This window comes from Lampetra planeri, chromosome 31, assembly GCF_965212315.1.
Source record: "Lampetra planeri chromosome 31, kcLamPlan1.2.h2, whole genome shotgun sequence".
NCBI classification, from domain to species: Eukaryota; Metazoa; Chordata; class Hyperoartia; order Petromyzontiformes; family Petromyzontidae; genus Lampetra; species Lampetra planeri.
The window spans coordinates 1,866,416-1,877,299 of NC_136137.1; the positions used below are offsets into that span (position 1 = coordinate 1,866,416).

The 10,884-nt window shown below is 45.2% G+C and overlaps 1 protein-coding gene across 1 annotated transcript; it reads right to left on the bottom strand.

Moving 5' to 3' along the window:
• Positions 1-279: 279 nt before the first annotated feature.
• On the bottom strand, positions 280-8,932 carry CDCA7 (cell division cycle associated 7). The gene is made up of 10 exons (XM_078608950.1): positions 8,763-8,932; positions 7,337-7,486; positions 6,437-6,571; positions 5,607-6,185; positions 4,943-5,020; positions 3,849-4,055; positions 3,484-3,624; positions 3,086-3,235; positions 2,606-2,742; positions 280-1,607 (listed from the first exon to the last, which is right to left on the bottom strand). Exons 1-10 carry the CDS (start codon positions 8,778-8,780, stop codon positions 1,577-1,579), a joined length of 1,626 nt encoding a protein of 541 aa, XP_078465076.1. The 5' UTR covers positions 8,781-8,932; the 3' UTR covers positions 280-1,576.
• Positions 8,933-10,884: the final 1,952 nt, after the last annotated feature.

A 10,884-nucleotide genomic window follows, 5' to 3' on the forward strand; every position in this document is an offset into this window, starting at 1 on the left:
TGATTATAGCATTGTAAAGAATACTAAGAATCAATTATGGATAGGTACACCTTGTACTGGAGTGATATCTTCAGCCGTTGTTCCACAAGTCATCTTTAAATTAACACTTGCGATATTGGAGGAATTTCTCTTTTACAATGCTTTCAGTGTATTCTCACCTGTATTTGTGACCATTCTGTACATGACTGGGAGTCGTTGAATCGTTAAAATCCCTTTTTAGTTGAACAAATGTCATCCTAGCAGAACCTTTTTCCAAAGGGAAAAAATGTAAAGCAAAGAACCGCTTAAGAAACTTTATTCGTAAAATAAGACTGCTCTTGCAATCACAGTACAAGCATTGTATAAACACCAAGCAATAAAACGGAACCGTGCAACAGAACAAGCAGAAAGATACCCGAAACCCGTGGAAAATGTACACACAACAATTACAGGAAAGGCACCCTGCCTAGTCGAGCAAGAAAATGTAACCACTCGAATCAGTCGGCATTTTCCTTATCAAATCCTTTCAATTCCAGACAGTCACAAGCCATCAACTGAATTTTTTAGGTTATAAACATCGCAAAAATGTTTACCAGAATGATATACATCTATATTACAGGTCATAGCTGGTGTTTTAGGCCAATTGTTTTGGTATGTTAACAGTAGCAATTCAGTACGTGCCATTAATACAACTCAAGTGTGTGACCAGTTTCAAGTTTTCAGAAATTGGTCCAAGAAAATCTAGTAAAGTGTGAGTGCTGTGTTAAATTTTGAACGTGACATTAACTTCAAGGAAATGAACGACGCAAAAAAAATCGGTTACTTTTGAATAAGACAAGCAGGTTAACATAACCTGGTGTAAGTATCCAGTTTATGTTACCAGAAGCAAAAATATATATTTGAGAAATTCAAAAGCTTTATATGTAAATTGATGCGTGGTGATGAAACAACAGTTGACCACACTAGCTTCCCCGTGAGTCAAGATGAGACCTCCACAAGTAAAATGAAAGCAACACACCAACCCTAGAAAAACGATATTATGCCTTTGCCCACTGAACAACTCGGTGCTTGGCTGAGCAGAACAAAGAGCTCAAAAAGTGTATTGCCCAAGTGCCAAAAGAGTGATGCATTGTTTACGTGCAAATTTTGTTTTAGAATTCTATAAAAGATCACAGCAAAAAAAATCTACCGAATGAGTTGGCGATGTTTTTAATTAGGAACTGCTGTTTTTGTATCAAGTTCTGTGATTTCAGCACTTGTGCAAAATTTCAAGTAAGTCGTGTTCCGTAATAAAACCAACAGTTGACGTTTTAAAATCTTAAACGGCACGCAAGCGATCTTTAAAATACTCAAAAGGTTTTGCTCAGAAGATGAGAATAGGAATTTACAAATACCCATCGGCCTTGTCAATATATTTAGAGGATTTTAACGGTACAAAAGTCACGCAACAATAAACAAGTTTTTTTTCAGGGTTTCTTTAGGCGGCCCTGCAAAAGCAACAATGTTAACAACTGCGTTTTAGATGGCGAGACGGCACCAAAATCGCCTTGGGCCGAGGGGTTCTTGCGCCCAGAAGTGTCAGCAACTCCAAGCCACCTCAGTCCTCATCGTCAATCTCCTTCTGAAGGCTGAGAACGAGACGCCACAGCACAGCGAAGGATGATAATGTTATGCAGTGTCACCAAATCAACGTTCTGTCATTAATAACCAGGGAAGAACCGATTAGAAATGCGACTGTTGAAATTATGAATCTGATCCATCGACTCGTCAACTACGTGATCAAATTAGCTCATCATTTTAATACCTCGTGCGTTCGTTGTATGCTGGAAACCGTGTCCACCATTTTAAAATGGCCATTGGCCAAACGATGACACGTATATTTTTAACAATTAAGAAATGTTATCCATCTTTTCAGGAAGTCTGGAGTAAAATACAAGGAAGCAACTTTCCAGGGAGAAACAAGTGAAGCTTGCAGAAGCAACAGAGCAAAGGAGGAATAAAATAAAAATTCTATAAAATATGTATCTTGTCCACTGGATTGCTTTATTTACATAAGCTCTCTCTTGGCAAATACTATGCATCCCCACATGATTGAACATAAAGCATTCAGCTGACCGACAATCCACAGTCGAGGGATTATTTGCCAGGCAAGGCAACTGATATTAATCATAGCTAGGACATTCTGGAGGACACCACTTGCCCAATGCTCCCACCTGCTGGTGAGGCCTGGTGACACACCGCCATTGGAAGCTCAGCGTTATAACCTTGGCGACCAGGACTCTGGCCTGCAGCACTGAAAACCAACCCATCTGTGGCGGTGATGGCGACGACACACGCCTGCAATCCAGCGCGCTTTGACGGCAAGTTTCGGTGGATCTCTTAGAAATTATTAAACTCCTAAACCTGTTGATCTGCCAAGTGGCCAGTAGATATGCGCAATTAAGCAGGTCCGAGAATCCATTTGTGCCCGTATTTGATTGTCATTCCCTGATGTGTTGGTGGGTTTTCCCCCCTCCCCCGCCAATCGGCAATAAACCTGGTCAATATTTGAATACGCACGCCTTGCCTTGCTCCCAAGGAGGGTGTGCCTATTCATCAGCTACTGCGTTCACGTTTGGCCACCCACCTCTCCAGGTAGGCCTGCGCGTTGTTGTAGCCGTGGTACTTGGCCAGGTGGATGAGGATGCCCGTGGCACAGCGGCCCTCCCGGCGGCGGCAGAAGCTGCAGTTGCAGATCCCGCGGCATATGGGGCAATGCCAAGCCTGGATGTAGGGGTAGAAAGGGTGCGGTCAAGCACAGCGAGCAACAGTATTCACCAATTATTGACTTCCGCTCTCGTACTTGGATAGATTAATAATCACTATTCATGGGCAACGATTCGATCCGAGAACCAATCGATTTCTGCCTCTCCACCGCTGTGTCGGTCGTGAGGGGTTATTTGCCCAGACTCAAGTGTAGTTTTACGCCAACCATCACAACCCCAGGTGTAACCTTGCTAAATTCCCCCCCATTAAACTTTCAACAGGCTCCCTTCTGGTTCAATCACGAACTGGCACGTGCACTCTGTGCGATTGGCTAGTGGGAGTGGTGCAGACAGGGTCGTACGGGGTCAAGCAGGGCGGCGCGAACGTCCTCGCCGTAGCGGTTGCGCAGACAGGGCCCGCAGAACTGTCCGCGCACGCCCCAGCATTCGGGGTTCCGGCAGCAAGTCTTCGTGTCGGATGTCTTCTGACGGCACTGGTGGCACGTGCTGCCCTGTTGACACAATTTTCAAATGTTACATTTTTCCATGAAACTTGACGAATAGCCACAGGGACAATCTGTTACGAGAAAAAGCTGAAGTGGCACTGCTGAGGGCTTGCGCATCGTTACCACGAACGGTGAAAACCGGCGGCTCGATTGGTTCGGCAGCGGAGCAGGACTTGCCGAGGAACTGAGATCAGCGAATACCCCCCCCACCCACCCCGTATCTTCTCCGCCCACATTTTCCAACAAGCACTCACGTTGACTTTGTCGTAACCCTTGTCAGAGGTGGAGGCGGCGATGAGAGTCAGCTCGTCCTGGGTGATCTCGTCCACACTCCGTACGACATGCAGGATGGCAGAGGTGCTGCAGAATCCGCCGCGTCTCCTATGGGGTCGATACTGACACACGAGCAGACAAAGACCGCCACCCACGTAGCATTTAGTAGACCGCTGGGGGAACGTGTTGGTAGCGAATAACTGATCAACCAAAGTCCGAACAAACCCAAGTTTCCATTTATGAACTCGTTCGTGCATTTAACTATGTACCACTCAGATGGGAGCCCTAATAAAGAGTCCAACTCCCAGCCCCGTATGTCATCAGGCAAACCACTCCCCTCCCTCACCTCATCGTCACCGTCATCGTCGCTGTCCGAGCTCTTGCGCTTGTAGCGGAGTCGCTCCTCCAGCGAGCGGTGGGGCGAGGACGGTGGTGACGACGACGCGCGGAGGCCCAGCGAGCGTGTGTTTGTCCTCGTGCTCCGCTCCGGGTTGCGCCGTACGGGACCGTCTGATAACCCGGGCATCATTGCCTTTGGGGGCCTTCGGGCCTTCTGCCGAGGGAAACAAAATTCAGAGAGGAGGGTTAATTGTGGCTTCTGTATTGTTGACCACTCATTGCGATGTGTGCACTTCTCTCCAGCTGCATAACTTCCATGCATAGAAATATCTCGACATCTATTGAATAATTCATGGGCACGAATGTGATTACCGGCATCTCTACCATGAAGCGAAACCACGGCCAAGTTGAGGAACTTGATGGAATAAAGACAAAACCTGATAAGCACTGAAACACCAGGGTGGAGGATGAGCGGCCCGCTTAGAAAGAGGAAGTTGTGAATACGGACATGAAAGACTATGAGCATACGTGGAGATGGCCCAGGACGGAGACAGAGGATCAGCGTCTATGGGGGACTGGGCTGTTGCCTGCATGGCCCCTCGACTCTGGAACGCTTTTTTGCCAAAAGTCTCGACTTAAAACATTTTTATTCAAGGATTTCACCTAATTTCATCTTTAGCCTTGAGCTCTTCCTTTTACTATTATTAATAGTTTTTATGCTGTTTATTTTTTATGGAAATTGTGTACAGCGCTCTGCGATCCATGGATGGAGAACGCTACATAAGTCTAATTTATGATTATTAAGGGGAAAATGTAAGGAAGAAAAGACTGATGTGTGAGAGTGGTACAGTGGCAGTTTTTTGATGGGCGACTGCATTGACCCCGACACCGTGGCAGTCTTCCTCTTCTCTCGAATGGCTGATGTAGTAGATGCAGAGCGACAACTACAATTTTATATCCATGTGGTCTAACCAGATAACAGCGTCAGGAGCAGCGCGGAGTAGTGTATCGCCGTGACATCTCCTTTGTATTTGTGGATTGGGCAGCATTGCGTCGTTACACGTATGGTTACCGTGGCAGTGCTCGTCTTATCATACGCACCGAGGGGGTTGACGATTGGACGGAAAACTTTCCCATCAGCCCCGGCATGGTCTTCAGGTCCGCCATGAGTCGAGCCAGCTGCAGCAGAGACGGCAGTATAACAGCGTTGTTAAGAGCGCACCACCAACATACATGGCTGAAAGTTTTTGTTTGTACGAAAATACCGCACCTGTTAATCCACTTATCTGTAACAACATTTAAAGTTCCATCGATTCCATTTGCAATGGAACTGAAGTACAACCTATAATTACATCAGTACGATTGAGGGGATTTTTAATGCAGCATCCTAAAGGCAGCAGACACGACCCAAAACATACAGCTATATATATATACACACATATACTGTATACACCTATGCCATGTGACCTGGGCTGTCTGGCACGAGTTTAAAAATCTAAATAACGTCTATGCCAAGGCCCTTTAAGCAAACAACAGTGACGATCAGTTAAAATGTATGGCAGTCACACAGACATTTTTTTGGGTGTTTTTCAGACATCTGTGAAAATGAGCTTCATAGCCCATCGGAATTCTCCAAGACAAACAATGATTCTGATTGACAAGTCACATGACTACAGAGGGGCACAACGGAAAGGCACTTCAGAGATCTTTTCTCATTCACCAAGCTTAAAACTCCCACCAATTCCACCGTCGCTTCACTGCTCACCATGGCCTTGTTCTCCTTGATGTTGAGCGCTCGCCGCGTCAGGAAATCCATCTTCTGCTCCAGCTCGGCCTCGCCTTCCGAATCGGAGCCCTCATCCATCGGATCCACCTTTTCTGTCGCCCGTGCGCCGTCCCTTTCATCTCGCACTTGCTCCTCCACCTCGTCGTCGACGCTGCTGTTGTTTTTGTCGCCTTGGGCGACGCTTGGCTCGGGTCGCAACTCGTTCTTGCACGTGCGTCTCTGCGATCGCCACGTCGGGTTATCCTGGGCGAGCTCAGTAAGCACAACCACTGGGAAAACCGGAACGGCGATGGCTGCAGCCTTGCACGGCCTTCCCCGCTTGCGCGGCGTTACCGAAGAGTTTGAGCTTGCAATGACGGTGGTGGCAGGCGGCGAGGACTTGTGGTTGTCGTTTTTGGTTGGGCTGTTGCCGGTTGCTCGCTTGCCTGCCACCGGGAACTTGAGCATGACGCGGAGGCTGAATGGGCGGCCCCTGCCTGGCGTGCTCTCGCCCGGTGCTGCCTTGTCCAGCTGCGGGACCTCTATCGAGTCACCCAAGTCCGACTCGGACTCCATCGACTGTGAAAGGAATTACACAGTATGGTCACTCAATTACCACGTCAGTTTATAAATTTGCCGAAACCAATGTTTTATATGCCCGACTCGATGCACGTAACACGGGTGTGTTGATCAAATTCACTCACGATTCATTTTACCATGGCAGCTCACCGGGAAGTAACGACGTTAAGATGCAGTCGCGACTCCCGCTTACTCACATCGCTCCCGTCTCGTTACGTCAATCATACCGGACCCCCCACCACTGTACGTACCATGGTGCCAATCATGTTGCTGAGGTTAACGTCGCTGTCGGTGAAGCCGTGGAAGGTGTCATTCTCGGCATCGGAGTCGTCCTGGAAGAGCTTGGCCAGCTCCCGCATGCACGCCGTCTCCTCGGGGCTGCGTACCTAGCGACATTGCACGTGCGCCCAAACCGCGTTACACGATCGCATTTCACTCCCGTGGTCGGGTCCCATCTAGAGATGCCACACCAAGCCATTGGGGTTCCACTAAAGTAAAAGATAAGAACTAATTCGGTTGAATTAACCAACGTGTACTCCTAACTAACGGATTTCCAAAACAGAATAGTTTAACTTCAATAATCCGCCATTGACGTCTCGTGCTGGCAATTTGTGTGTTCATTTTACAGGAGCGACCGATTATAACCATATGTAATTTTGTAGAATGTATCATAGGTTAAATACGTAATTGTTCTTTGCCGAATAGCTAGCTATCCTCCATACCACCTCCTAATTGATGTTGTGTTTATGGTTGGGCAGACAGCCTGTGCTGGGACTTTTATGTCCAAGTAGCAGAAGCATGGATTGGAGTAACTTTGACTTGAAGACTGGGTCGGGAGAACAGTTGCAGGAAGGTTAGTTGCATTTTGGGTGCCACGGTGGCGAGATCTTTACTACCTTGCCTGGTATACAGGAGGTCGTAGGTTCGATCCCGACGCCTGTATATTTGGAGTTTGAATGGTCTCCCTGTGGTCGCGTAAATTTTACTCTAAACATGCGTTTAGAGTATTTGGCTGCTACACATTTCCACGAGATCAGCCACCTCATTGAGCTATCATTTATGGCCAGGTCGCTTCTTAAAAAGAGCTATACAGCTCAGTGGGCCTTACCTGGTAAGATAAATAAAAAAGTGTTTTAGTTTTTTGTTCTCACCTGCCCAACGCTGCTGCTGCTGCTGAAGTGGTCGGAGGACGTGCAACTGTCCGAGCTGTCCTCCGATGTGGTCTCCATTGGGACCAGCTCGGTCTCACGGAAACCGCTGAACTCTTCTTCGTTGCTGGGGCAGCCGAAGGGAGAAGCCAGCTTCCGTGTTCGTAAGGGAGAACAAAATGTGCACAGGTGTGACGAGAGGTGAGGTGGAGAGATGAACACCAGCAGGGGCATTTTGTTATAACTTTACAAGAGTTGTGTCTGAAAGAACCATGGATTCCTGCAGTCACGAAAGCTTCAAATCAAGATTATGTCTCCGTCTGGACGGACCTTGGATTTCCACCCCTTCGTATGCCGGGTGGCTTTCACACGAACCACTTCGATTTCCTACCAGACAAGTGAAAACCTTAAAAATAAATGGACCAACCATCTTAAAAATTATGGACGCTCCTCCAAATCCGAATCTTTATGGCAATGCTGCTTTCCTATACAAATAAATTGTACAATGATCCAGCAGTGGATTGACCATGTCCGATGATGACTTGGAATCATAAATTGGAACCTTAAAAGAGACTTAGATTGTTGCAAAGTTCAAGGAAGAATCACGCAAGCCACTCCCCCACCGCGGTGTTTATGAATTAATGGAATGCGGTGGTGACGTAGTTTTCCCGCCACCAGATTTCCCGCGCTAATATGCGAGCGACCTTTAATGTTCGCCCTAAAAACACACGACAATGTCAAGTTGCTAACTCAAAAACTTCGTGATTTTTTAGTTATCCACTTAAAACTACAACGTACGTGCGAGACCGCTCGTTTAGAATTCTAAATTCGCACTTCGTGCGCGTTCATTAAGTTCGTCAATTACCATGTGGTGGTTACAAACTACGCGTGGTGGTGGGCACGAAAGCCGTGGCTTGTAAAACTTTGAATGAACTGAAGCACTTCATACACACGGGACGTAAACCGCACTGCACACAGTACCATTGCACTAAACAATACAGGGCAATCAATATACTGCATTGTATGTTCTTACAGTACTGTATATCGCAACGCTTTGAGATGCAAATGTACACACTTGATGCAAATCTAGCCCGTTGTGCTACAATCAAAGAGTATGATAATGTAGTCCCCTCTTCACGAAACCACCGCTGAAGGCCCCCTCACGCCGTGTTGGGATAATTGTACCATACTTCACCACTTTGGTCAGTGCGGATTGTCGATAAGAAGTAATCGAATGAGTACAACCATCACTCAATGGGCTAAAAACACAACTTTGCAACTTCAGTACAACGGATCGTAGCTAAACAACCAATATAAAGCTCGCACTGATACAAGTAATTTTATTTGAAAAAATGAATGCGTTACACGCCACGTGTTTACAGCGAACACACATCACTACGGCACATTTAAACACGATTAATATACACACCTCTACCGTCGCAGACATGACGCCTTCGTACTTGTTTCTCTTGCTTCTTGCAACGAACGTAAAAAGTTTAAGTTGCTTAATTGAAGTAGCGACGATAATTGCAAACCACACTCCAACCACGCGCGCAGCTGAAGAGAGCGGCCGGACCTCGCTTCAAGTAAACTTTAACTAAGGACCGTACCACTTTTAAAATGGGGTCCACGCTTTAGCCTATAAAATCACATCTATGTTACAATTCGACGAGCTTAAGCCAAGAGCCACCCTTTAAATAATTAAACATAATACCTATTACAACTAATAGTAAATCATATGTTATATCGTTTAATGGTTATTGACCATGCAGTGTCCGTAATAAAACACCCCCGCCGCTGTAATGGTGTCGTCCGTAACGATCAATCATTGCGGTTGAAAGACCCCGAATTTTCGCGGGTAAATTCTTTAGGTGCCTAGTGCGGCGGAGTGCCTGACTCCCTAGCACGAATTTAAATTACTTTACTCATTGGTTCTTTCGGTAAAGTCAGGTATAAAGAGAAAATAATAAATAAAATAATATTTTCTTTATACATGACTTTGATTCTTTCGGTAAAGTCACGTACAAAGAAAAAATAATAAATTAAATCATATTTTCTTTCGGTAAAATCACGTTTAAAGAGAAAATAATACATTTAATAATATTATCTTTCGGTAAAGTCAAGTATAAAGAGAAAAAAATAAATTCAATAATATTTTCTTTTGGTAAAGTCACGTATAAAGATAAAATAATAAATTAAATCATATTTTCTTTCGGTAAATTCACGTATAAAGAGAAAATAATAAAATAAATAATATTTTCTTTCGGTAAATTCACGTATAAAGAGAAAATAATAAATTAAATAATATTTTCTTTCGGTAAAGTCACGTATAAAGAGAAAAATAATAAATAAGTTTAAAAAAATGCCATTTAGATTTATTATTTTATTTATTACTTTCTCTTTATACGTGACTTTACCGAAAGAACCAAAGAGTAATTCCTGCAGTCACGAAAGCTCCAAATTAAGTTTAAATTACTTTGCCCGTGCACGAATTTTAACTGTTAATACTTTGCGTCCCTTTACATAAACACACTGCTGCACGAACCGCATCTTCAACTACAAAATCATTCTCTTAGTTATTTTGGTAAAGTCACGTAGGTAAAAAATTAAATTAAAATTAATAAAAAATAAAATAATAAAAATCACGACGTTTCGGAGGCAACACAAGCTTCCGTCTTCAGGTGAAACCGTCACAGCAAAATATCTGTATCAAGTGAAGAGAACAGGTCTGTCGAGGAGACAGAGTCTGAATGACAAGCCCCAGGCTTGGAGCGACTATTTAAGCTAGGATGGAGGGGCTACTATACACTACACACTACTATACACTACACTATTATAATACACTATACACTACTATAATACACTATACACTACTATACACTACAAATTACACTCTACTATAAAATGTGCCTGTATTGAAACGGCTGTACGCCGTATGGACCTGAAAACTCAATTTGCCTGTACAAGAATACGGGGCAATAAACCGATTGGGTTGACAGCTATGAAGTATCAATTCTATTTTTGCCATTGGGGTCATAACGGCCTCAAGTGGCTGCAGTGTTTACACGAACTGATCTCATATAAAATAGATAATCAGGAGGTTCCTACCAGTATAATCCCAATACACGTACAATGCCGTACGTAGCCAACACAAACCCTCGTATGTTCTACTCAAACGGGACATTAAGATGTTGCTCATCTCCTGCTCACAGCCACGAGACGGGCGGAAATTCCACATTCCTATGGCGGGGCGAGGTGGACACGTCCACGGGCCAACCTCTGTTGACTTATCCCACAGTGTGGTGGCTCAAAACACTGGGAAAGCTCGTTTCAGTCGCAGGGTGCGTGGACATCTGGTGCCTGCAATGTGATGCCACGTCTTGTGTTAGTGTCGCTGGAGCCACAACGCGGGTGCCTGACCTCTGACCTGCCATCGAACCTTCAAAGCTTCACGCGACCTCAAGAGCGCAAATTTTGGCCCGAGCGCAAGCGTCCATGGCGTTGTGCCCGAGATTTGTAATCTCTAACGTCTCCCACGACTCTGTGCCCCA

Bases quoted from the DNA above. Each gene is read 5' to 3' on its own strand.
- CDCA7 (XM_078608950.1), bottom strand. The intron at 6,572-7,336 runs GTGAGAACAAAA...CAATGTCGCTAG, and splicing joins GCAGCAGCAGCGTTGGGCAG to GTACGCAGCCCCGAGGAGAC. The intron at 1,608-2,605 runs GTGGGTGGCCAA...TCTCGTTCTCAG, and splicing joins GCGCAGGCCTACCTGGAGAG to CCTTCAGAAGGAGATTGACG.